Source organism: Hoplias malabaricus, chromosome 16 (genome assembly GCF_029633855.1).
Source record: "Hoplias malabaricus isolate fHopMal1 chromosome 16, fHopMal1.hap1, whole genome shotgun sequence".
In the NCBI taxonomy this organism is placed as follows: domain Eukaryota; kingdom Metazoa; phylum Chordata; class Actinopteri; order Characiformes; family Erythrinidae; genus Hoplias; species Hoplias malabaricus.
In genome coordinates, this window is record NC_089815.1 from 3,555,233 (window position 1) to 3,578,340 (window position 23,108).

Here is a 23,108-nt window from a genome sequence, read left to right on the forward strand (position 1 = left end):
AGTGCGTGTGTGTGAGTGCGTGTGTGTGTGTGTGAGGGTGTGTGTGAGTGCGTGTGAGGGTGTGTGTGTGAGTGTGAGTGCGTGTGTGTGAGTGCGTGTGTGTGTGAGTGCGTGTGTGTGAGAGGGTGTGTGTGTGTGAGTGCGTGTGAGGGTGTGTGTGTAGTTAAACTGATGTGGACAAAAAGGCTGTAGACGTTACTCACATACACAGTTTATTTGGTCTTCTGTCAACATGTATTCATACACTAAGTGGTTGAACAAAAATATGGTTCCCACAGCTTCAGGACCTGCGGTGTATTCCGACAGCAGTATTGCTGGTGACCTTGCATAGTGACATCTGTGAGAATAGTACTCCAAGACTGGGCAGTATTACACAACATTAGGGGATCTCAGTGATCTGGATGGCTTCATTTCAACAGGAATGCCTTCTGGAATGTTCATCACTTCATCCATCAATCAGCCTAACAGCCTTCTTACATCACAAACACGACTGAGAATGTTCTCCCCCAGAAACGGGTTCCAGAAAGGATGCTAGTGTTAAGAGTGTGTTGGGTGGTGCTCACTCACCCTACCACACCACCTTGATATCTGTGCCATCAACCAGCAACTCTAGGTTTTCTTTAATGTGCACTCAGTGGACACAGACCTACCACTGACCAAGGAAATGGGACACTGGAGGAACCCAAGGTATCGATGCTTAATGCCAAATATAACCAACACAATTCAAACAAATCCTCACAGTGATGATCCATTATCTAGTGCTAGAACTTCTCTAAAGAACAGAGGCCGTTACTCCTGATTAATACGATAGATTTTAGCAGAAACCTCTCAACATAGTGTGCAGCCTTTGATTGTTTCTCTTAATGCTCTGCAGCATTCATCAAAATCATTGTCTAATCATCAACGCATACATTCATAGATTTCTTTAAAATAATATGGCTTATTACTACAAAATGGCTCATATACAAAATATAGGTTTTATCTGATGATGGAACATAGCCCAAAAAGAAATAGCTCATAAAAAATATGAAATACAATATTAATATACTGCAGATCAAAGTTGTACTGATGCATGATCATCGCAGCATGGAACAACCGGAAACTGCCGTCCATGTCAATAGCCGATGATGGAGGAAGGTCCACGGCCCTGTTTACCCTGGGCATTAGCGTCTAATCAGTGTGATTGGGTCCATATCCAATTGCTACAAAGTGTTATTATTATTATTGAATATTATTGGAGATATACCTTGTGCCCCACAGCCAACTGTCACTAATCTTTTCAGTAACAATGAGAGTTTAGGACCTAAAGGAGGAGGAGGAGCTACATGACATCGGGCCATGAACTTACATGAGCCCCATTGTGTTACTACACACACACACACACACACACACACACAATCACAATGGCCCTTATTCATCAAAGCACAGATCTGATCACATGGAATGACATGGCACTCTTTATCATCGGATTCATGAAACGTTCCCACAACATGGAAACAAACCAAGATTTAGGCGCTGTTGATAAATCAGCTTCAGTTTGTGAAAACAACTACCAGATCATTTACATATAATCTGCATAGAATAGGTCATAAGGGTAGTTTGTTTAGGTAGTGAGTGTAATTCTGATGCTTATAAGCCTTTACCTGTGCCTCTAGGTGGTTAATGGTTAATAAACCATATTTAAAATGTTTGAACTTTCTTCGTACGAAATATGCTCCATATCCTGAATATGGCAGAACAATGTGATTGTGTTGTGTGATTATTTTCCTAAAACAATAGGTTTAAAGTCTATTTTTGCAGAGTATTAAATGATTTTTCCCGCAAATTGCACATTTTACAATAAGATTTGAGTGTACGCGGTTATGATGAATGAGGGCCAGTGTTTATACACGCATTCAAATCCAATTACTACGTGTTTGTGGACACACACACACATAGAAACAATGCATTTATACACACACACACACACATGACTTGTTTGTAATCATGTGCTATAGCTGACCTTATTCCAATCACACTCATCTACGATATGTCTTTACGGACAACGTTCAGATACAGGACACATTTTAATGCCGTCTATGAACAGGGCCATTAAGACTTAGCAAAAAATAAAAACTATTTAGGGCCATGTCTTTAAAGACAGCTGCCCGTGTAGTTTCCTTTAATGGCACCCACTTGTTGGCAGAACACAAAGTATCTAAAGCACTTGACAATTTTCTAAGCTGCTTAAGAGATGCCAGTTAGATGCTGAGTACAGCGAAGAAGGCATCTGTCCACAGCCAGTTCACAGTTTTCATGTATGATTGAGTTTGGTGAAGCTAACCACAGGAGTGGAGCTCTTTTCAGGTCCTCTGGGTCCATCCGAAAGGTTCTGTGTTAACGGTTCACAGCAGTGTGCAGCGCTCTTTCAGGCTTTTCTTCTTCTTGCCACTTTTTCCGTTCTTGTCTTTGTTCTCTGTCATTTTTTTAGCTCGGACCTCCCTCATTAAGTCAAAGAACACCTGAAAACATCACAGACATGTTAGCGTTCACATTATGAAGGCAAGGTTTGGTGACACGGAAAGAGTAAGAGATTACAGTACTAGCTTAATGTTACGTATTTTATTTCTACTATAACAATAGTGTAGAAGTACAACGGCTACAGAGACGTGGGAGTGCATGTACCTTATCGACATTGGCGCGTGTTTTGGCTGATGTTTCCACATATTGTACTCCCCACTCCTCTGCTTTTTCCCGAGCTACAGCCACAGACACCTGCCTCCTGTCTTCCAAATCAGACTTGTTCCCAACCAGCAAAAGGGGAATCTTATCCTCCTCAGACTTCACACGCAGAATCTGCTCTCTGTCTCACGCACACATTTAAACAGCACTGTTATTACGGACTATTCTTTAAAGTTTGCTCCCAGTCAGATCACACTTCATTTTGCAATTCGCAATCGAAAATAAACTTTCATTTTCAAAAGTTTTCACTGATTTTCAGAAGTGTGTCTGAAATAATTAAACATAGGGACCACATACGGAAGAGAAAAGTCATTTAAAAAATGAAAATCTAGATTAGAAATTATTAACATATCTCGAGAAAATAGGATTCCTAAAAACAAAAACACATGCACAATCAGATTAACAGGATCTAAAGCTTTCATCACTGACAGCGATCAAGAACAAGTTCTACTCTTGCTTAAGATCCTTCCACTGTAAGGAGATAACTCAGCACCATGAGCCTGAAAAGGACACTTTTGAGTCGCCCATCCACCTACCAAAGTGTGTTTTTGGACTGTGGGAGGAAACCGGAGCACCCGGAGGAAACCCACGCAGACACAGAGAGAACACACCACACTCCTCACAGACAGTCACCCGGAGGAAACCCACGCAGACACAGAGAGAACACACCACACTCCTCACAGACAGTCACCCGGAGGAAACCCACGCAGACACAGGGAGAACACACCACACTCCTCACAGACAGTCACCCGGAGGAAAGCCACGCAGACACAGAGAGAACACACCACACTCCTCACAGACAGTCACCCAGAGCGGGAATCGAACCCACAACCTCCAGGCCCCTGGAGCTGTGTGACTGCAACACTACCTGCTGCGCCAACGTGCCGCCCACGTATTAACATATGGTCACCAAATAAACTACATTTTAATTTGTAATTTGAGTTGTGTGTGTCCTGGCACAAAACAGGACAAATCCTAGTCCTGATACCCATCAGTCCTCTTTCTGTGGCCATATGTGATATCATTTTTTAAACTCTAGACAACTTGAACAGACTGAACATCAGCACTGAAGAAGAAACACAACTCAAGCAAGAGTCTGTCAGAAGTGTGGTTCCACAGTAAATAGGCTACTTTTACAATGATTTATCTTCACATACATAACCATTTCTCTTTCAGTTTTGATGCAGGTAACTAAACTACACTGCTGCCAACACCAAATGATCAAAATGGAAACAGCAAACATAGTTATTGGTGTGGTTTAGGAGGACGCAAACTTGCTCCGCCCACAAATCAAACTAAAGTACCATTGTAGTGCATGTTACTGTCTGATTTATAAAGCATTATTAATTGTGAAATATTAAAACTGTGTGGACACATGCCTGAACTCAGATGTGGCACTGAAGGACTCCTGCTCGGTGATGGAGAACACCAATAGAAAGCCCTCTCCACTTCGGAAGTAGTTATCCCTAATGGCAGCATAGTCCTCCTGTCCAGCTGTGTCCAGGATATCGATCTGAACCTCATCTCCATCCAATACCACTTTCTTCCTGTAGCTGTCGGCTTTAGTGGGTTCATAATCTTCTACAAACTGGGGGAGAAGCAATCAGGACCAGGTTCATTTTAATGTGACCTTAACACTGTAATTTAAAACCTAATTTAAAGCTTTAGGCTGGAAGAATATTCAATCAACCTTACACACCTATTAAAAAAGGTTCTAAAAAGGGTTCTGAAGCAACTGCAAAGTAGAGCCCCTTCTGGCTGCCTATCAACCTTTCAATGATGTTCTTTATACAGTTGTTTCTCTAAATTTGATTTGTGTGGCGTTCCATAATAGTGACAGTTTTTTTTCCTAGAACCTCTCATTCAAGCCATAAACGGTTAGAAAACGTTATTTTTGTGTGTACTTTTGGCAAATAGTCTGGTGCATTTTATCACCAACATTAAAAAGGAACCACCTATTGTTCTATGTTATTACACAAGCTGCCATTGTTTTACAATCGATTGTTCAATGTGCTGTTAAATTGGGTGACACATTATTAACAAGTTATTAATTTCTAAGGAGACGTTTCTGAGGACAGACATAAAGATAATTATTAGATATTAGACCTGTCACAATAACAACATTATCAATGTATTTTACAATAAATGGACATTTCCTTATTAATTGTGAAAGGTTAATTCAGCGGTTATTAATAATGTCTGAATATTCTTAATAACTATGTTCTGCTACAATTTCATTGCTGTTTAAAGTGGTGTAATTATGTCAAGTTATTATGTTATCAGAACATCTGTCGCGTAACATAGTCTTAAAATGACAATAACATAGTTTATTGCAATACATTTCTGGGACAATATATCGACCACCAAAAATGGCTACTATGACAGGCCTTTTAGATTTAGAATAACTGACTTTTTGGCATAAGAGTGTGGAGAGTCAAAGGAAGATAAAGTGTTTATGTTTAAGAGACTGTTCCATAACTCTCCATATTTCAGCGGTGTGAAGACACCTTCACTCTGTGTGATTGATGCTATATGTAGCTTCAAGAATTCATTACTGAGAAAAGCACATAAACAAAAAAAGATGTCTTGCACTAGAGCAGTGAAACTGAACATCTGAAATGTAGAGGAATTTGGAAATGGGATTACTTTGACGATGAAAAGTAACCAGTGAATAAGACTGAACATGGGGTCTACAGTAGAGTACCTGTGAATATATGTCCTTTATCAGACACTGGTATGTATGGCCAAAGAGGTAAAAACACTGGCTGTTTACACATGACTATATGAGGTTACACTGTGCGCTATTCTTCTCTAAGCTTTGTAAAGACCAATGGACTGTTTGCTTGGCAACTTCAGCAATTATATAGGGATTGCGTTTAAAAGTGGCAGGCATCAAACATCTGGAATCTTTCCAAGAATATAGTGCTGATAACATTTTGCCACTCATACGTCAACAGACGCGGTACTGCTGATCCTGGGCCAGTGTGAATCTCACCTCATCATACATAAACTGCAAGGTGAGGGCCGATTTTCCCACTCCTCCGCTGCCCACCATGATGACCTTGTGCAGAGCCAAAGAGCTCTGACCCTTCGTCTTATTGGCTGCCATGTTTGTACAGCTCCTGTGCCCTCTCCAGCTTGCCGTAAACCGCTTCTTCCTTGAAAGACTGGACTAAACAACACAGAGAACATGTAAATAGTGGACATATCACAGAGGGTTCCAAAGAAAGCAAAAAGTACAGAGGGCTCTACAAGAGTTAGAGGGAAACACTTGGTTACAGTTTTTCCGGCCCTAGATCTGTTTTAATCAGCAGTTGGAGTTACTGTAACATGACTCACTGAGTTGAAGGTGCTGTGGTAAGCATTTTTCTGAGCAAAGAAAAATCAGATACAACACCAGTTTCTCTCACTACAAAATGGAAATTAATTACCATTATTATTAATTTTTTTTTTCAAAATGCTCCACCACAACCAGTTTCTGCTTCTAGCAATTGTAGTCAATTCTTGAAATTTAAAAAAAAAATTTTTTTAATTTTGAGCGTAGGTAACATTTGGAACACCGACTCTTTTTTTCAAAACTCTGACAAAATTATAAGTTATGTTTCTAAATAATGATCTTGCATCTCGGACAAAGGATGTAGTTTTCTCAAAATACTGATGTAATAAGTGAAAATAATAAATAGTCTTCTCAAACTCTTTATACAACTGCAAAGGACACACTTTTTGGTCAAGTTAATACCCCACTAATCTAACAGTTTCTCAAGAACAACCACAAATACTACGTGACTCAAGGTAAATTTCCACACTTGTTTTTGTCTTACGGACATACAGACCCGCAGAGAACAGTGCTATAAAAGTGAAACTACCGCCTAAACTTGTTTAAAAGACTCCCTCGCCTAGAAGGGTAAACAAAAAGCGTAAGCTACGCTAAATACACTGACAAACAAAGAGGAACAACTCAGAGAATAAAGTCTGGAGTATATCAACAGGATTTAAGTCTACTTTGTTTTCTTTCGGTGTACTCAGATGGACACCACCCATTCCTTATTGTGCGCCGTACGCCCCGCCTTTCCTCGCTCCTGATTGGCTGAGCAGACCCGTAGCAAACCCTGTCCACTTGCTTCTAACTGCTCATTGGGCAGCAAGAGTGTCAATCAAATGTTTTCCACAAAGAGAGAAGTAACGCCTGAAGTCAGTTTAAAAAATCTCTCTTAAGTGAGAACTCTCCTCCAACGCGAATTGAACGGAAATCAAAGTGCGCTCACCGTCTGTTGCTCTGTAACTGAAGTGGTGCCCTTTAACGAAGCTTGAGTTCAAACCGTGTTCCTAAACTGGAGCGACTCCCTGCTCCAAACTGCTGCTCCTCTCTAGCCCCGTCCACCGGAAAGTCACATCATGTGGATGTGACGTCACAAAACGGACACCCGCTTCACTTGAATTGTTGGTCAGCTTTAATCAAATTCCCCTATTTAGTCTTGAATTAAACTCACGCAAACCCATCCCTGTTCAACAAATCACATTTTTAGAAGTTAATTTAAAAGTGAAAATGATAACCTTCGCTATCATTCTGGATCTACGCAACTATTACCCATCTCTGACTTCACTCGTCTCTCCGGTTTTTTGCAGCTCGACAGCCCCATCCAGCGGGAATGATTAGGTTTATGACACGTGACACACTGTCTGTCCGGATCTGCCCGTTTGTGACTGTATTTGGAACTCTACAATTTCAGAAATGTTTTGGAACGGAAATGGTCACTGACCTCTTAATTCCCTGCTTCCTGGTTTTAGTCTGGGATCATCTTTATTGACACTATGGATACTGAACATTATGTTTGTTGTTTGTTTGATTGCTTTTTCTTTTTCTTTTTAGCATATAAAAAATATCAAAAGCATACAAAAAAATATCTTTTAAGTCAATAATTAGACAAACAGAAATATTCCAAAATATGTTCATTCATTCATCCATTATCTGTAATTTCCATTATCTCCTTTATGACGTTGATTATTAGATACATAATGTTTTACTAGATTTTTTATACACGTTCATTGTGAATGCACCAGCACGGTTTGACCGAAAGGTGGCACTGTGTGGTCACTCTTACGAGCGTGCACGAGCACACGAAAACCGCTGTGATATGCTGCCGTCTTCAACAAATTATAAACGTAACACTTAAACAGATAATAGTCAATTTGCGAAACCTCCACAGCCCGTTTTCCAGTCTAAACGGAGCTAACGCCAAATCTAACGAGGGACACAATGAAGAGAATCCCAAACGTAGGAGCATGAAGTAGCACAGAAGGATAAGGTTAAACCCCTCTGTGTCAGTAAACACTTCACTTATCCACTGAGAAACATCAGGAATACAGTTCAGAAATCACAGGTTCATTAGCGTCATCACACTTTCCTCAACATCAAAAAAACAAACAAAAAAATGTTTTTCTCATCTTTTACAATTAAAGTGTGATATTTACGGTTAACGTGAAAAACATTGTTTTTACTAATTCTGCCTCTTTTTTCATTTAAGCCACGATCAGCAATAAATAAAAAATAAATAAATAAATAAATAAATAAATAAATAAAAGAATCACGTTGTTGTTCCTGAAATGGCTGAGACCTTATTTTCTTTATTTCATTGTGGGAAAATGATAAATAAAAAGTTGTTTAGGCTGTGTGTGACACTTCAGCCTTGGTTTAAATTCAAGGGGAAGTGTGTGTGTGTGTGTGTGTGTGTGTGGTCCACCCAAAATTTTAGAATTCTGAAACTTTTGGTGGCCACAGGGTGATTTCAGAAAAAACAACCTGGCCGTGTAGCAAAACGACCGGTCAGATATGAACACAGGCTTATCCAACAACGTGAAATGTACTAACAGGGAACCCGTCACCACCTGCGCTGACGGCCCAAACCGTGCTGTGAATAGACCTTAGACTAGACGCTATAGCTTTAAAGTTATTGGACGCCACTTAGCCGTTGGGGTCATTACCCAGTAAACAAGGAACGTCCCTGGACGTTCAAAATATGTCTAAAAGTAGTCTGTCCGTCAAGGACATATTTTAAACGTCAATGGACGTCCAAAATCCATCTTAATAAGTTAGTTAAGTGGTGACCAATCGATAACGTCAGTGGACGTCCAAAACGCGTTTTATACAAGTAATTTTCTTTCGGGACCAACTAATAACGTCAATGGACGTCCAAATACGTCTAATAGTGGTTTTTTCAATGTCTGTGTTCGGAGTCTTTTCAACTTTCATTTTCAACCTTAAGAGAACGTTGATTAGACGTCAGTCATTACGTTTTTCAACGTTGAATCAACGGCTAAATGTTTACTGGGTAGTTACGTCACTGATGTTTATGATGTCACTGATGGATGATTAGCTGTGGATCATGAATCCAACGCTTAATTCAGCGGTTATTAATGTGCGTAGGCGGCAGGTATTTTTGGAAACATTTGAAACATTCCTGAAGTCGGTTCCCCTTCTTCTCTCGTCAGACCAAAGGTGCTACGCGGGGAAGTTTCAGTGCGTGTGCTTCAGCATAATCCACTCCCGTGGGCTGCGGGTGGGCTGCAGTTGGCTGCTCGTCCCACGTGGTTTGCGCGTGTATAAAAACTTTCGGTGGCGCGCGGCGCAATGTGGCGCTCGTTCAGAGCAGAGGAGAAGAGCTCAGAGAGCTATGAGAAGGTACTTGGAGGACGCTTCCTGGAGGTTTACGCGTCAGACAAGCGGCAGGCTGGGTCCGAAATTAGAGATCTGAGATTGGAAATAGCCCACTGGACATACTGGACACAGCTGGACATACAGTCACCTAGGGAATACTATTGAATGATTTTTATTTTTTTCTCTCATTATGGATGTTTTGAACTGACGGGAGAGTCATACAGTCTCCATCTCCATCGTCATTGACTCATAATAATAATAATAATAATAATAATAATAATAATAATAGCCCAAATATACTTTCCAAGGGCTCGTAGCCATGCCATGACGCGCCCGCCGTATTTGGAGACTCCCGGCCAGCGTCCCATCCTTTGTTAAGAAGCGCCAGAGGACAATAAGTCATGTTGCGTGACGTTGGACGTCATTTTGCCTTTGATTTTTTTCGTCGCGAGCTTCACGAAGTGACCAAAGCCTGAGAGCAGCCAAACAAAGGAGTCTGATCAAAACTCTCCGAGTTGAAACCCGCTGACCGCATCCAGCGCGCAGTGTCGAATGGACGAGCCGAGCGCTGCCTCGCGCGCCCACCGGACACCACAACACTGCAACTTCGTCGGCAGGCTTTCGCGCGTGCGCTCCTAATACGAACTTCGGCCCCGTACCCACAGACGCGCGCCTTCGTGTTTGGGCAGACCGGCGCGCGAGGAAAATGAGAGGGTTCGTCGTGGAGGTGCTGTGCTTCGCCGCGTGCGTTCTCTCGAGCCGCTGCACTCCGGCGCCGGACCCCGAGGCGCGGACGGCGCCTCCGCAGGACTTCTGCGCGTCCTGCGGCCTCGGGCAGGCGGACGAGGCGAGGCGCGTGGACGCAGACTTCCTGGAGGCGGTGAAGAGGCACATCCTGAGCCGGCTCCAGATGAGGGAGCGACCCAACATCACGCACCCCGTGCCCAAAGCGGCCATGGTGACCGCTCTGAGGAAGCTGCACGCGGGCAGAGTGCGCGACGACGGCAGGGTGGAGATCCCCAGCGCCAGCTACGCCAACGACGCGGAGGAGGAAAGCTCGGAGATCATCAGCTTCGCGGAAACAGGTGTGTTGGTTAGTCCCCCCACAGCTAACGCAGCTGGACGGGCCAGATGTTGAGCGTAGCTGCTTGCGTGCCTACGTCACAGGTTCTCGAACATGCGGTGGTCAGCGATGTAACCGAGTCCAGCGCTCTACAGTGGATTTGAACAAAAGTGTCCCCCCCCTCCGCGTGTTTCTTGGCACGAGACAGATCTACCTGCCTCAGTCTCATGCCAAAGTTGGGGCACTCCTGAATGAAGTGATAATAAGTGACCACTGTTACTCCTCAGTGTCTTACCTGGTGTCTAGTCTTTAACAGATACATAAAGAGGTGCCAACATTGTTTTTTCCTATTTATAAACTGAGGAGGACAAAAACGGTGTGTAGAAATAACCGAGCTGTGTGTGTGTTTTCTGTAGAGTATGTGTACCTCTTACAAAGTGTGACCAAACATTTGCACACAGCTGTGGGCCTGTGTCATATATACAGTGCTATATACAGTCACTGATGTGGGCTTCAGTGTATTTAGTGCATGTGACTAACAGCTCTATCAGGAAAGAATGAATCACATCGGCACAGGGGGAAATAAAGAGACAAATAAAAAGCCTACTGTGACTGCTCTTCTGAAGCTATTCCGGAGGAGGAGAGTTTATTAACCTGAGGTCACTATGACACCGACGTATTCTTACGTATTGTTATGATATTGGTTGTTCAGGCAGAGTCTGTACGTCACTCGCTAACCACAGACTCATCCCAGGCATCCAAGGACCCGCAAGTCCTAGTAAATTATGACGGATGTAAATCATTCCTGGGGAATGAGGAGTGTGTGAGTTTTCCTCTTGTATCCAGCAGCAAAAAAGTTAAGCGTGAAGTTTTGGATTCAGTTTGTTGCACCTGACTTTGCTCGTCCTGTGATGGCAACGTTGAAACGATGTTTTGTGTTCAACACTATGTTGAAAACACACCTCTGAACACTCTGCTTCTGTTTGATGAATTTAATGAATTGTGCCTTGTTCAAAAAGTTACGACACATTATAGATTTCATATAGTTTTCTTTATTTTCTCAGAAACTGCTTATTACAGTCTTCAGAGGAGTGCCATATTTAAGCCAAGTCCCTGTAGAGAATCTGTAAACAGAATTTTGCTTAGACACTCAGACACATGTCATTGGATCAGGGATGTTCTAACTACTGTGTATTTAAGTCATTGTCTTCTCTGGTGTGTTTGGTTTTCTGTGGATTCGGTAAAAACCAAGTATTCCCATGGGTGTTTGCTGGCATGAGGGACTTATAAACAGTGTAGAGTGTGTGTGTGTGTGTGTGTGTGAGTGAGTGATTTGCCTCCCTCATCCACTATAAACAGCACAGTGTGATGGAACTTCAGGAGAACAGTGGGGATTACACAACAACACCAACCTCAGCCACTTTACACTGTAGAAAGACACAAAGCTCCTGCTGAGATCATTTGTATTTGTATGTTTCCCAAGTAGACACCTGGACCGTGATTTTCCAGAGCATTCGTTCAACTGAAGGCCTGGACAAGATGGAATTCCAGTGTAGTCTCCAAACATTAATGGTCTTCACCTAAAGCTCATTAAGGCTTTATACCGTGTAAAGTGTTATGTCACCTGCTGTAAATCATCTGTGCCTCGAGCTAAGATTCCAATTAGAGAGTGATTTCCTCATGATGTAATTACTGAATAATAAACCGGAGTATGCACTAAACCTGGGAATTTAAAGGAATAAATTGGTATAAAATTTAATTGTACACTAGAATTCAGGTAGAAGCCTTGAATTCAGGTAGAATAATTGAAATCAGGTAGAATCCTTGAATTCAGGTAGAGTTTAGAACTAAAGCTGCAAGGCTAACGTTGCTCACAAACCCGGGGAGTGAATAGTCACATTAGCTCACATTTACAGTTCACAGAGAAGCACTCAGGGTCCTAAAGCACATCCACTGCTCTATGAGGCCTTTATTAGGACCTGGCTGTGGTTCGAGAGGAGTTTTGTTGATGTGTTTTTTTTATTGACTGCTAGTGTTTGGTAGAAAGACTCTAAAATAATGAAGTAAAATATTTGCTCCAAACATGTCTTCAATCGACTGCAACTGGGGAAGTGAAAATCTGGTAAAGTAGATTCTTCACCCAAGTGTTCCTTTAGATTTCTAGGTTCATTTCATCCACAGGTTTAGGATTATTCACTGATTACATGTAAAACAATGTAAAATGGCTGCTTGGCTCATTCCAAACTCATGTATGTGACGGTTTGAAGAAAGGCCTGTCAATTTAAAAGGGAGTCATTTCTAATGAAAAACACCTATCAGCTTTTTTGTTGAATTGTAATTAACTTAAAAAGCTGTCCTGGGTCAATAGAAATGCACCCAAATTACTTGGAACTAAAGATACAATGATTTTTATTAACAGCGATGCTTTGCACGGTTTAGAGAAAGTCATGCAGTAGGGCGTGATATCCGCTGATTCAGGGAAGTGATACAGCCCAGAGGGCGGCACGGTGGCGCAGCAGGTAGTGTTGCAGTCACACTGGAGGTTGTAGGTTCGATTCCCGCTCTGGGTGACTGTCTGTGAGGAGTGTGGTGTGTTCGCTATGTGTCTGCGTGGGTTTCCTCTGGGTGACTGTCTGTGAGGAGTGTGGTGTGTTTTTCCATGTGTCTGCGTGGGTTTCCTCCGGGTGACTGTCTGTGAGGAGTGTGGTGTGTTCTCTCTGTGTCTGTGTGGGTTTCCTCCGGGTGACTGTCTGTAAGGAGTGTGGTGTGTTCGCTATGTGTCTGCGTGGGTTTCCTCCGGGTGACTGTCTGTGAGGAGTGTGGTGTGTTCTCTCTGTGTCTGTGTGGGTTTCCTCCGGGTGACTGTCTGTAAGGAGTGTGGTGTGTTCGCTATGTGTCTGCGTGGGTTTCCTCCGGGTGACTGTCTGTGAGGAGTGTGGTGTGTTCTCTCTGTGTCTGTGTGGGTTTCCTCCGGGTGACTGTCTGTGAGGAGTGTGGTGTGTTCTCCCTGTGTCTGTGTGGGTTTTCTCCGGGTGACTGTCTGTGAGGAGTGTGGTGTGTTCTCCCTGTGTCTGTGTGGGTTTCCTCCGGGTGACTGTCTGTGAGGAGTGTGGTGTGTTCTCTCTGTGTCTGCGTGGGTTTCCTCCGGGTGACTGTCTGTGAGGAGTGTGGTGTGTTCTCTCTGTGTCTGCGTGGGTTTCCTCCGGGTGCTCCGGTTTCCTCCCACAGTCCAAAAAACACACGTTGGTAGGTGGATTGGTGACTCAAAAAGTGTCCGTAGGTGTGTGTGTGTGTTGCCCTGTGAAGGACTGGCGCCCCCTCCAGGGTGTATTCCCGCCTTGCGCCCAATGATTCCAGGTAGGCTCTGGACCCACCGCGACCCTGAACTGGATAAGGGTTACAGATAATGGATGAATGAATGAATGAATGTTTTTAGAGACACAGTACGTTTTTACAGCCAAGGAAAATGGAGCGGATTTGTATGAGGTGTTGGATGAGGAGTGGTGGTGTTGGATTAGTCCAGCTGCAGAAATCTGAGCGTTTATATCTCAACAAACACTAAAACACCCAGGTGAGATTCAGGGGCTCTTTCTCAGGAGCAATATCTGAGCAGCAGGAGACTAAAGCAAAATTGTTGTCTTAGAGAACGACAAAGAAAAGCATTGCAGCGTGTACCTCGTGTGACTCTGTCTGCTCATTAGTTTCCTCATTCCGCCCTGTATTCCTCTGTGGTACTGGTCATCGCTATGTAATACCCGTGGGCCTTTCGCTCTCGGCCCGAAGGCAGCACTCAGCCTGGGCTGCCAAGCTGGACGTGGCGCAGTGACAAGCACCAGAAACAGTGTGCCAAAATGCCTCATGAAGGAGACTTGAAATGATCAGTGGTGCCACATGTCTGGAAGGAAGAATGTTCAGATCCTGCCCAGTGGCAACATCCAGTTAATCTCTGATTTAGACGAGTGAAAATAATTGCACACATCCGCCACATGCAGCAGAGTAAAAGGGGATATAAGTGAACACAGTTATTCTTGATGAAATTTCTGTGGTCAAAATACCACAAGGAACAAACACCACAACAGCATCCCCCCCCCCCCCCCGTCTAAACCTGTTGGGAATGTTCCCGTTTCAGCACCTGCCCCTTTAAACGAGAATGAGCCACAGCTCGGTTCAGCGCGAGAGCCCAGGGGTGAGGAGCGAGGAGCGGAAGCTGTGGTTTTTAACCGTTTTCGCTTGGTTCTCTTTGGTCTCCATTGCCATTTTCTTGTTTTCTTGTTCACTGCACTAACGATGTTTGTTTTACTCGGTCCTTTCTCTCTCACATAAATGCAGCTCTAGTGACTGGAGAGAGTCAGACAAAGAGTCGGAACAATTCTAAAGCGAACCAGAACGAATAGCTTGTTTTCTCCCATGTTGATTGACATAGGCAGCCCTCCTCCGGAAGTTACATAGAGCGGTTTCCGCAGTGCTAAGCCTGCAGTAGCAATGACAGACACTTTACTCTCCTTACTACAGGTCAGTGAAGTGTCACAATGGTTTTGAAGCGGTACGTTGAAGGTAAAAATATTACGTAGTGTTCCTTTAATTGTGATTAACTGAGTGTGTTTTCTTCAGCTTATGGTTTGAATAAAGGTGTCTTTCTTTTAGAGACAAACTAAGCGCTCAGGGCTTCGTGTGCAGGACTGAAACTTACCCTCACTCTCACTCTCACGTAATTAGTGTGTGTTCAGTGTCCTGAGAAAGAGTGAAGACTTAATGTAGTGATGTTGTTGTGGAGAACGTAGCAGCTCAGAGTTGTGAACTCGTTGGCATATCGGCTCAGCTGGCTGCTCATTAGAAGGCAGGGTGACCCAGGGACACGGAGAACTGGACGAGCTCCAGAGTCTTCCTGAGGTTTCGCCCGAGGCCAGCCCTGTACTGGGTTTGTGTGCACCTCGGCACAGAACCGATGGCAAACCGGGCTGCTCTTCTTAACCCAAAGATCTTAAAGGGCATTTCCACCCGGTTCGTTGTGGAATGGAAAGCATAAGCCGGCACTTTAAAAAGCCTGTGGAATTATCTCTGAGGTTAAAAAAGTCCTTTCTATGATGGAAATCTACTCATAAAAGCTTATCCCTGAGGATATCCTGCTCATAACAGGGCTTTTAGAAGGTTTGAATTCCGTATTCCTCACTCGTCCCTTTACAATTGACTTATTATATGTTGTTATGCCTGTATCTGTGCCGCTTTATCTGCCCAATGTTGCTGTTAGTAAATACGGCACTTGTAGCAGGGATTAACACTCAGTACATCAGCGCTCTTGTTTTGTTCCTGCGGCCAAACCGTCAGTCACTGTGGGCAGGTGGCGGTGGTCTTTTGCATGTGGAGACGTTGAGTAATGGAGTGGAGATTTACTCTCCCAGTGTTTGGAAGGCCGTGCAGGTGGGGGCATGCTGAGCTGTGTGCATTGTTGAGGGCAGAGCGGCCCACCCAGGTATTGTCCTGCTCTGCGTGTCGCAGCCAGGCTTAACTTCTGGGGCTTTTGACCTTACGCATTTGTCTTTCTCCTCCAGCTCTCTAATTTGCATCTCCTGACAGCTGTCTTTCAGCCCCTGCACCGCGGCCCCTGTAGAAATTCAGTGGGAGGGGCCGAACATACGCGAGGAATCTGGGAGCGCTGGATGTTTGTGGGCAAAGGTTTGGGCACCCCGGGTCAAATGACATGTTTTGTTGAGTTTCTAACTGACAGTGTAACACACCCTCTACAGGGAACAACATTCTTAAGGCACAACTATTGTTTTACATATTGTTAATGTTTACAATTAATTCACTAAAGAATGGATATTAAAATGGATGTATTTGAAACCTCTTCCACAAGTGTCAGATACCACAAGGATCAAACAACACAGCACATTTAAACACTGTCTAAACGGCCTTGTTTCAAACAGAAACGATTTCAGCTCCTGTTCCTTTAAAAGAAAACGAGACAAAGCTTAATAGCAGTGAGGAGCAGAAACTCTGGATTTTAGCTGCTTTTGCTCTGTTCCATTTCGTCTCTGTTTTTGTTTTAAGAGAGAGCACAAACATGGTTCACGGGTGGTGTTTCAGAATGTGTCCTCAATGCAGGTGTTTTACAAACTAAGAGTTCGCAGAAGAACAAAAATGAACACCACTGTCAACACCAACACAACAAAATCATCCCAAACAGAGTCAGAAGTTAAGACGATTAGTCAACAACCAAGAAACCACAGACACACTACAGGGAGACCTCTGGGATCCAGAGCTGGTACCACATCCTGTTACCACGTGTAGAACCTTTAGCTCCAGGGACCCTGGGGTTGTGGGTTCGAGCCCCGCTCCGGTTACTGTCTGTGAGGAGTGTGGTGTGTTCTCCCTGTGTCTGCGTGGGTTTCCTCCGGGTGACTGTCTGTGAGGAGTGTGGTGTGTTCTCCCTGTGTCTGCGTGGGTTTCCTCCGGGTGACTGTCTGTGAGGAGTGTGGTGTGTTCTCTCTGTGTCTGCGTGGGTTTCCTCCGGGTGACTGTCTGTGAGGAGTGTAGTTACAGATAATTAATGAATAAATAAACAGCTTCTGTGGCATCATTTGGAAGCTCTATTTGACACTTAAATATTTTTCATCTAGTTCATATGTAGAATCTCTCTTCGTGTGGAACAGCTGAAAGGATATAATAAGGTGATTCCAGTGTTGGAGCTTTATTTGTTTGTTCCAAGATGTGACGGTAGATTTCTCATAACATTGACTACTCACTAGAGTTAAGAAGTGTTCACATGAGCCTATGCCACTTTCTGCAGCGAAATGTTGCCAGATGTTTTATTTTCCTGTCAGCATGTGAAAGCACTTAGCGCCCTGGTGATGTTTTGATGTTGCTCAGGGGCAGCCTTGGCCTAAATGTTAGAGGACCGACCGGGCTTGGCACCGGACGGTTGCCGGTTCGATCCCAAGAACCGACAGGAACAGCCACGGCTGAGGTGCCCTTGAGCAAGTCACTGAACCCCCAAAGGTTCTGGGTGTGTGTTCACAGCTCCTAGTGCACTAGTGTGTGTGTGTGTGTTCACCGCCACAGAGGGGTTAAATGCGGAACACACATTTTGTTGTACATTGTACAGTGACAAATAATTGCAAAAATAAAGCTTCACAGGGTCGTGGGGGGAGCACTGGCTCCTGTACCATGAACTACATTAATCTAGTCATTTTATTCATGATTTAAAATCACCAGTGGACTCATAAGAGTCATCTGAGCTTTCATACGCAACGGTTTTTATACAACATTCATGTGTCCCAGCCAAAAAGCAATTAGGAACTTTTATTTTTATTTCTCTCTCCCTCCTTCTCTCTCTCACTGAAGAGCCATGTGTGGAAAGTCTGCTTGTCTTTTTCCTGACATCACAGGGCTCATTGTGTCCTCTCCGAGGCGCTGTAAGCTCTACGTCTCAGCAGCTTTCATTCACAAGTCTTTGAACCTTTGTGCTGTGCCCTCATAAGCTTCCTCTCCTCATCTCCGCCCTCGCTCTGAGCCAACTGGGCTCGACCCCAGAACAGCGCTGTCATAGCCTGCACCGTCATGTGACTCAGAGATGAGAGGTCCGAGCACTGGACCCAGTGGAACTGCCAGATTTCACACTTCTGCTGAGTTTCACTGAGAAAGTTACACACCCTCAAAGCTAAGGAATGTGTGTGGAATTAATAACGTACACGACTGCACTGTATAATTTATACGCAGCAGGGTAGCGTTAGCTGTGGTAAACGTGATTATTTCTACAGTGTTTTGATTGGAAAATGTGTTGCAGTCTCGAAATACCCAATGAAATATGATCAAATCAGGACCTTGTTTTTCCACAGCATTTAGGCAGACAGAAGCAAGTTAGAGCTCTTATTGGTGAGGCCTTCAGGAGCTGAACTGAAGGCCTAACACCTCAGATTAACCACTGCCTAAATTTGGGAGTGGCGGATGGGTGAATCAGTTATGTCTTTATTTCCACTGGGACTACAAGGTAAAATAAGATGTTAAATTTCGTAAGATTTCGTAAGGAAGCTAACAGAAATTAGCATTTGTGTGGAGGTGTTTATACCTAGTTTTGATATCTCTGTGGCCCGGCTCGTACAGTCACAGTCCTCCACTGTTAATATCTCTGTGCAGGAAGACAGAGCGAGAGGGAGAGTTCATGTGGGTCGGAGTTAGCTAGCGAGAGAGAGAGCGAGAGACAGAGAGAACAGAGAAAGTAAGAGAGAGAGAACAGAGCGAGAAAAGAGGGAGAAGTGACAGCGGAACAGACCCTGACAACTCCTCCCACCCACGTTGTCATTTAACACGAAACACTAACACCATTTGATCCCTTTAGGTTGAAGTGTTCCCAGTTAGGGAGCCCATTCATGGCAATGTGAGCGATCTACTGCCCTCTCAGCATGTTAATGTCCTTCAGCCTTCTGTCCGGACCCAGGCTTTATTCTATAGTGACGCTCGCTCTTAAAAATAAAGGTGCCGAAAAAGGGTTCTTTGGCACGATGCCATGTAAGAAGCACTCCAATTCCTGGAAGAACCTTTCAGTGGATAGTTCTTCCAAGAATCATTCCTTGGGGGGAAAGAAGGTGAAACCTGTTTAAAAGTTTAAAGGACTTCTGACTAATGTAAAGATTTCAGAACATATTTGATATTTGTGTGTGTGTACAAACTTCTTCCGGGCCAGGAACCAATTAGGAACATTTATTTTCAGTGTTGAGGGCAACAAAATACAGTAATGAAGCTATCATGAGCGACTATGGCCTGTAGGATAAAGAAGCAAGTTTGGGAGCCAGAGATTGTTGGTTTGAACCCCTCGTCCTGCAGGAAAAATTGGGGGCAGTGCTGTCTCCTCCATCAACATCCATGGCTGGTGGACCCCAGTGCCTGGGTGTCGACTGGTGGTGACTTTTGCTTAACAAAGTTACTCTAAGATAGACCCCCATCCTTGGAATTTCCCCTTTTCATTTCACCTTTCGAGTGCCACCTGCTTCTTTCTCTAATTTATGAATCTGTGTATGTTTCTGAAATGTGGGTTCTCATTTTTTAAGTGAGTTGGGTACTGGGAAACTGCTATAAATTGTATTATTATTATTAGTATTAGTAGTAGTATTCATTCATTTCCTGTAACCCTTTTATTCTGATCAGGGTCATGGAGAGTCCAAAGCCTACCCAGAATCCTTGGGTGCAAGGCATGAACACTCCCTGTACAGGTTGCCAGTCCCTCACATGGCATCACACCTTCAGTCAGTCACTCACACACCATGGGCATTTTTGCACATCCAGTTTCCTGGATCACCATGAGGAAACCTACGCAGACACAGAGAGAACACACCACACTCCTCACAGACAGTCACCCGGAGGAAACCCACGCAGACACAGGGAGAACACACCACACTCCTCACAGACAGTCACCCGGAGGAAACCCAAGCAGACACAGGGAGAACACACCACACTCCTCACAGACAGTCACCCGGAGGAAACCCACACAGACACAGGGAGAACACACCACACTCCTCACAGACAGTCACCCGGAGGAAACCCACACAGACACAGGGAGAACACACCACACTCCTCACAGACAGTCACCCGGAGGAAACCCACGCAGACACAGAGAGAACACACCACACTCCTCACAGACAGTCACCCGGAGGAAACCCACGGAGACACAGGGAGAACACACCACACTCCTCACAGACAGTCACCCGGAGGAAACCCAAGCAGACACAGGGAGAACACACCACACTCCTCACAGACAGTCACCCGGAGGAAACCCACACAGACACAGGGAGAACACACCACACTCCTCACAGACAGTCACCCGGAGGAAACCCACACAGACACAGGGAGAACACACCACACTCCTCACTCACTCACTCACTCACTCAAAGTGGGGATTGAACCCACAAATCCAAAGCCTTGGAGCTGTATGTCCTCAACATCATTTGTTGTTGTTGTTGATATTATTTTTTATATTTCTTAATTTATTTATGTTTTTTTTTTAAGACTAATGGGTCTGATCGCTCACTGGAATTCCATATCTCTCCCTCTTTGTCTTCTAGATGAACTGCTGTCTTCCAAGTCCAGCCTGTTTTTCGCCATCTCCAATGAGGGCAACCAGAACCTTTTTGTGTCCCAGGCCAACCTGTGGCTCTACTTCAAGCTGCTGCCTGTTTCGTCAGAAAAGCCTTCACGCAGGAAGGTCACAGTCAAGGTTTACTACCAGGAGCCGGGCCTGGGCAGCAAGTGGAACCTCGTGGAGAAGCGCGTGGACCTGAAACGCAGCGGCTGGCACACGTTCCCGCTGACCGACGCCGTGCGGCTGGTCTTCTCCAAAGGCGATCGGCGGCAGAACCTGGACGTCCGCTGTGAGGGCTGCGAGGCCGCCGGCGTCCTGCCAGTGCTGGTCAACTCGGCCGACGAGGCCCACCGGCCGTTCCTTGTGGTCAGGGCGCGGACGGCAGAGGACGGCAAACATCGCATCCGCAAGCGAGGCCTTGAGTGCGACGGCAGCAGCAGCCTGTGCTGTCGGCAACAATTCTACATCGACTTCCGCCTCATCGGCTGGAACGACTGGATCATCGCCCCTTCGGGATACTTCGGCAACTACTGCGAGGGCAACTGCCCAGCGTACATGGCTGGGGTGCCTGGCTCTGCATCCTCCTTCCACACAGCCGTGGTTAACCAGTATCGCATGCGAGGCATGACCCCAGGGTCAATGAACTCCTGCTGCATCCCCACCAAGCTCAGCACGATGTCCATGCTTTACTTCGACGACGAGTACAACATCGTCAAACGGGACGTGCCCAACATGATCGTGGAGGAGTGTGGCTGCGCTTGAGCTGGGGATGTTCGTGAAGGAATAGTCTGTGGGAAATATCACACTTACGCAACTTTACTCTCGTCCCAGATGTGGCTAGTGAGTCAAAATACTTGTGGTCTGAAGCTAACATCTGTAGTTTTGTTCTGAAGCTACTACTGAAGGCTAATGTTGCTAACCAGTAATGGAGGCTTATAGGCAACACTTAGCATAATGCAAACTGCGTGCGTTACTCTTTAACTTTAACTAGGTTTCAGAGGCTGTTATAAAGGCTGGTAGCAATATGACACAATATCTAAGCATGCAGTTTGCACAATGCTAAGGATCCAATGCTAATACGTTTATTAGCTCCAGTGCAAAACTAATAAAACCTCCAGATGACAACAATCCTTGACTGATGGGATTCTGGGGTAAAGCTGAAACTGTGAACTTCCCACCAAACTATTACTTCACACTCGTGACTCATGATTTTTCAGTGAAAGACAATGGTATTTATGAACATCGCTTCCATGCATGCACAAACCTCTGTACATATATTTATATTTGTTAATATTCCCCCGGCTGTCACACGGTTTTGTCTTATTTAACAATCACAGGTTTATTTACAAGGTCCTGAGGTCAAAGGGATGGTGGCATTTCCGTACAAGAATAAATAAATACATATATTTTATTGCCATTTCTTTTCTTCTCTCCTTTAAATGGACCGTACCGGGGAGACGATTGACCGTCTGTGTAACTGCCCACAACTGTATTTAAAAGCACTGACAAGGACTTCACTTCCATTCAACAGCAGCACTTGCCATAACCAGCCCTTCAGAACCATCTGTCAAACACGGTGACAGCCGAGATAGCTCAGCGCAGAGTTCGTCTGGGTTCTGTCTTTCTCACAAGCGTCCGAGGCCCTGAAATAGGTCTCGGAGCGACCCTCATTGTCTCAGATATGCTGCAATTTTTAAACATTCTCCGTAATGTTTTTTTTAAAAACTACAGCGGGACATTCCATCACTGGGGCCATTTATAAAGCATGAGACATTGCTTTTTCTTTGTTTTTGTTGTTTTCTTATGCTTCAAACCTTTCAAATCTTTTTGAGGAGGGGGTGGGGGATAAGGGGGGGGGGGGGTATTCATGTGACAAGCTGTAAAAAGTGTGCGGAGAACAATGCCCCCCGCTGAACACTACAACAGTGCCATTGGATAAAGGAAAAACAACTTCCAAAAGTACTTAAAACAACCGAAGCATGTTGTATCTTCACGTCTCTCAAGTTGCCATATCGTTCTGTTCCGACACAAAATGAAAGAGAACGGAAAGTAGATGCACATTTTATAGCACTTGCTGATTGAAATGCCTTCGAAGGGTATCCAGTGGCGCATCTGTGCTCGCTCACAATCCTTTTCAAATAAGTGCCGCATGAACTATGCAATGTACAGAACTGACCCACACCGGACCGACTGAACTCTAGCTACAAAAACGTAAAAAGACATCGTTAAAAACTCTATCAAATACTTGAAATGTCTTTCGCTTCCTTCTCCGAGCGAATGGTTGGTACAATGTTTGCACTGAAATATAATAATAACGATAATTATAATAATAATAAATAGTAATAATAATAATAAAGTTGCATTATTAGTAAAAAAAATTTAAAAAATTACAAAAAAAACAGAAAAACTGCCATTGATATCAGAAAAGTTATTTTTTATAATAAAAGCAAAACTGAATTCTGTTCAAATGTATTTAACGGAATCATGGAACCAAAGAGGCCGAGATTTACTTTATTAAGACCGTCACGTTGTTATGTACAAAACTGTTGGATCACATTCAGAGGCCTAAAAACTGTATCAGGGTACACTTTTACAAA

At 44.2% G+C, this 23,108-nt stretch overlaps 2 protein-coding genes across 3 annotated transcripts; one reads left to right on the top strand and one right to left on the bottom strand.

Moving 5' to 3' along the window:
* Nucleotides 1-203: 203 nt before the first annotated feature.
* Nucleotides 204-7,124, bottom strand: ralbb (v-ral simian leukemia viral oncogene homolog Bb (ras related)). 2 transcript variants are annotated; one of them, XM_066646985.1, is made up of 5 exons: nucleotides 6,987-7,124; nucleotides 5,717-5,888; nucleotides 4,101-4,309; nucleotides 2,665-2,842; nucleotides 204-2,501 (listed from the first exon to the last, which is right to left on the bottom strand). In XM_066646985.1, the coding sequence occupies exons 2-5, from the start codon at nucleotides 5,828-5,830 to the stop codon at nucleotides 2,385-2,387; spliced, it is 618 nt and encodes a 205-aa protein (XP_066503082.1). In that variant the 5' UTR covers nucleotides 5,831-5,888; nucleotides 6,987-7,124; the 3' UTR covers nucleotides 204-2,384. The 2 variants fall into 2 exon arrangements, with proteins under 2 accessions (XP_066503082.1, XP_066503081.1); XM_066646984.1 differs by having other exon boundaries at nucleotides 5,717-5,893.
* A 2,256-nt stretch (nucleotides 7,125-9,380) lies between these two features.
* LOC136671320 (inhibin beta B chain-like) lies at nucleotides 9,381-22,319 on the top strand. The gene is made up of 2 exons (XM_066646983.1): nucleotides 9,381-10,461; nucleotides 20,495-22,319. Exons 1-2 carry the CDS (start codon nucleotides 10,083-10,085, stop codon nucleotides 21,271-21,273), a joined length of 1,158 nt encoding a protein of 385 aa, XP_066503080.1. The 5' UTR covers nucleotides 9,381-10,082; the 3' UTR covers nucleotides 21,274-22,319.
* Nucleotides 22,320-23,108: the final 789 nt, after the last annotated feature.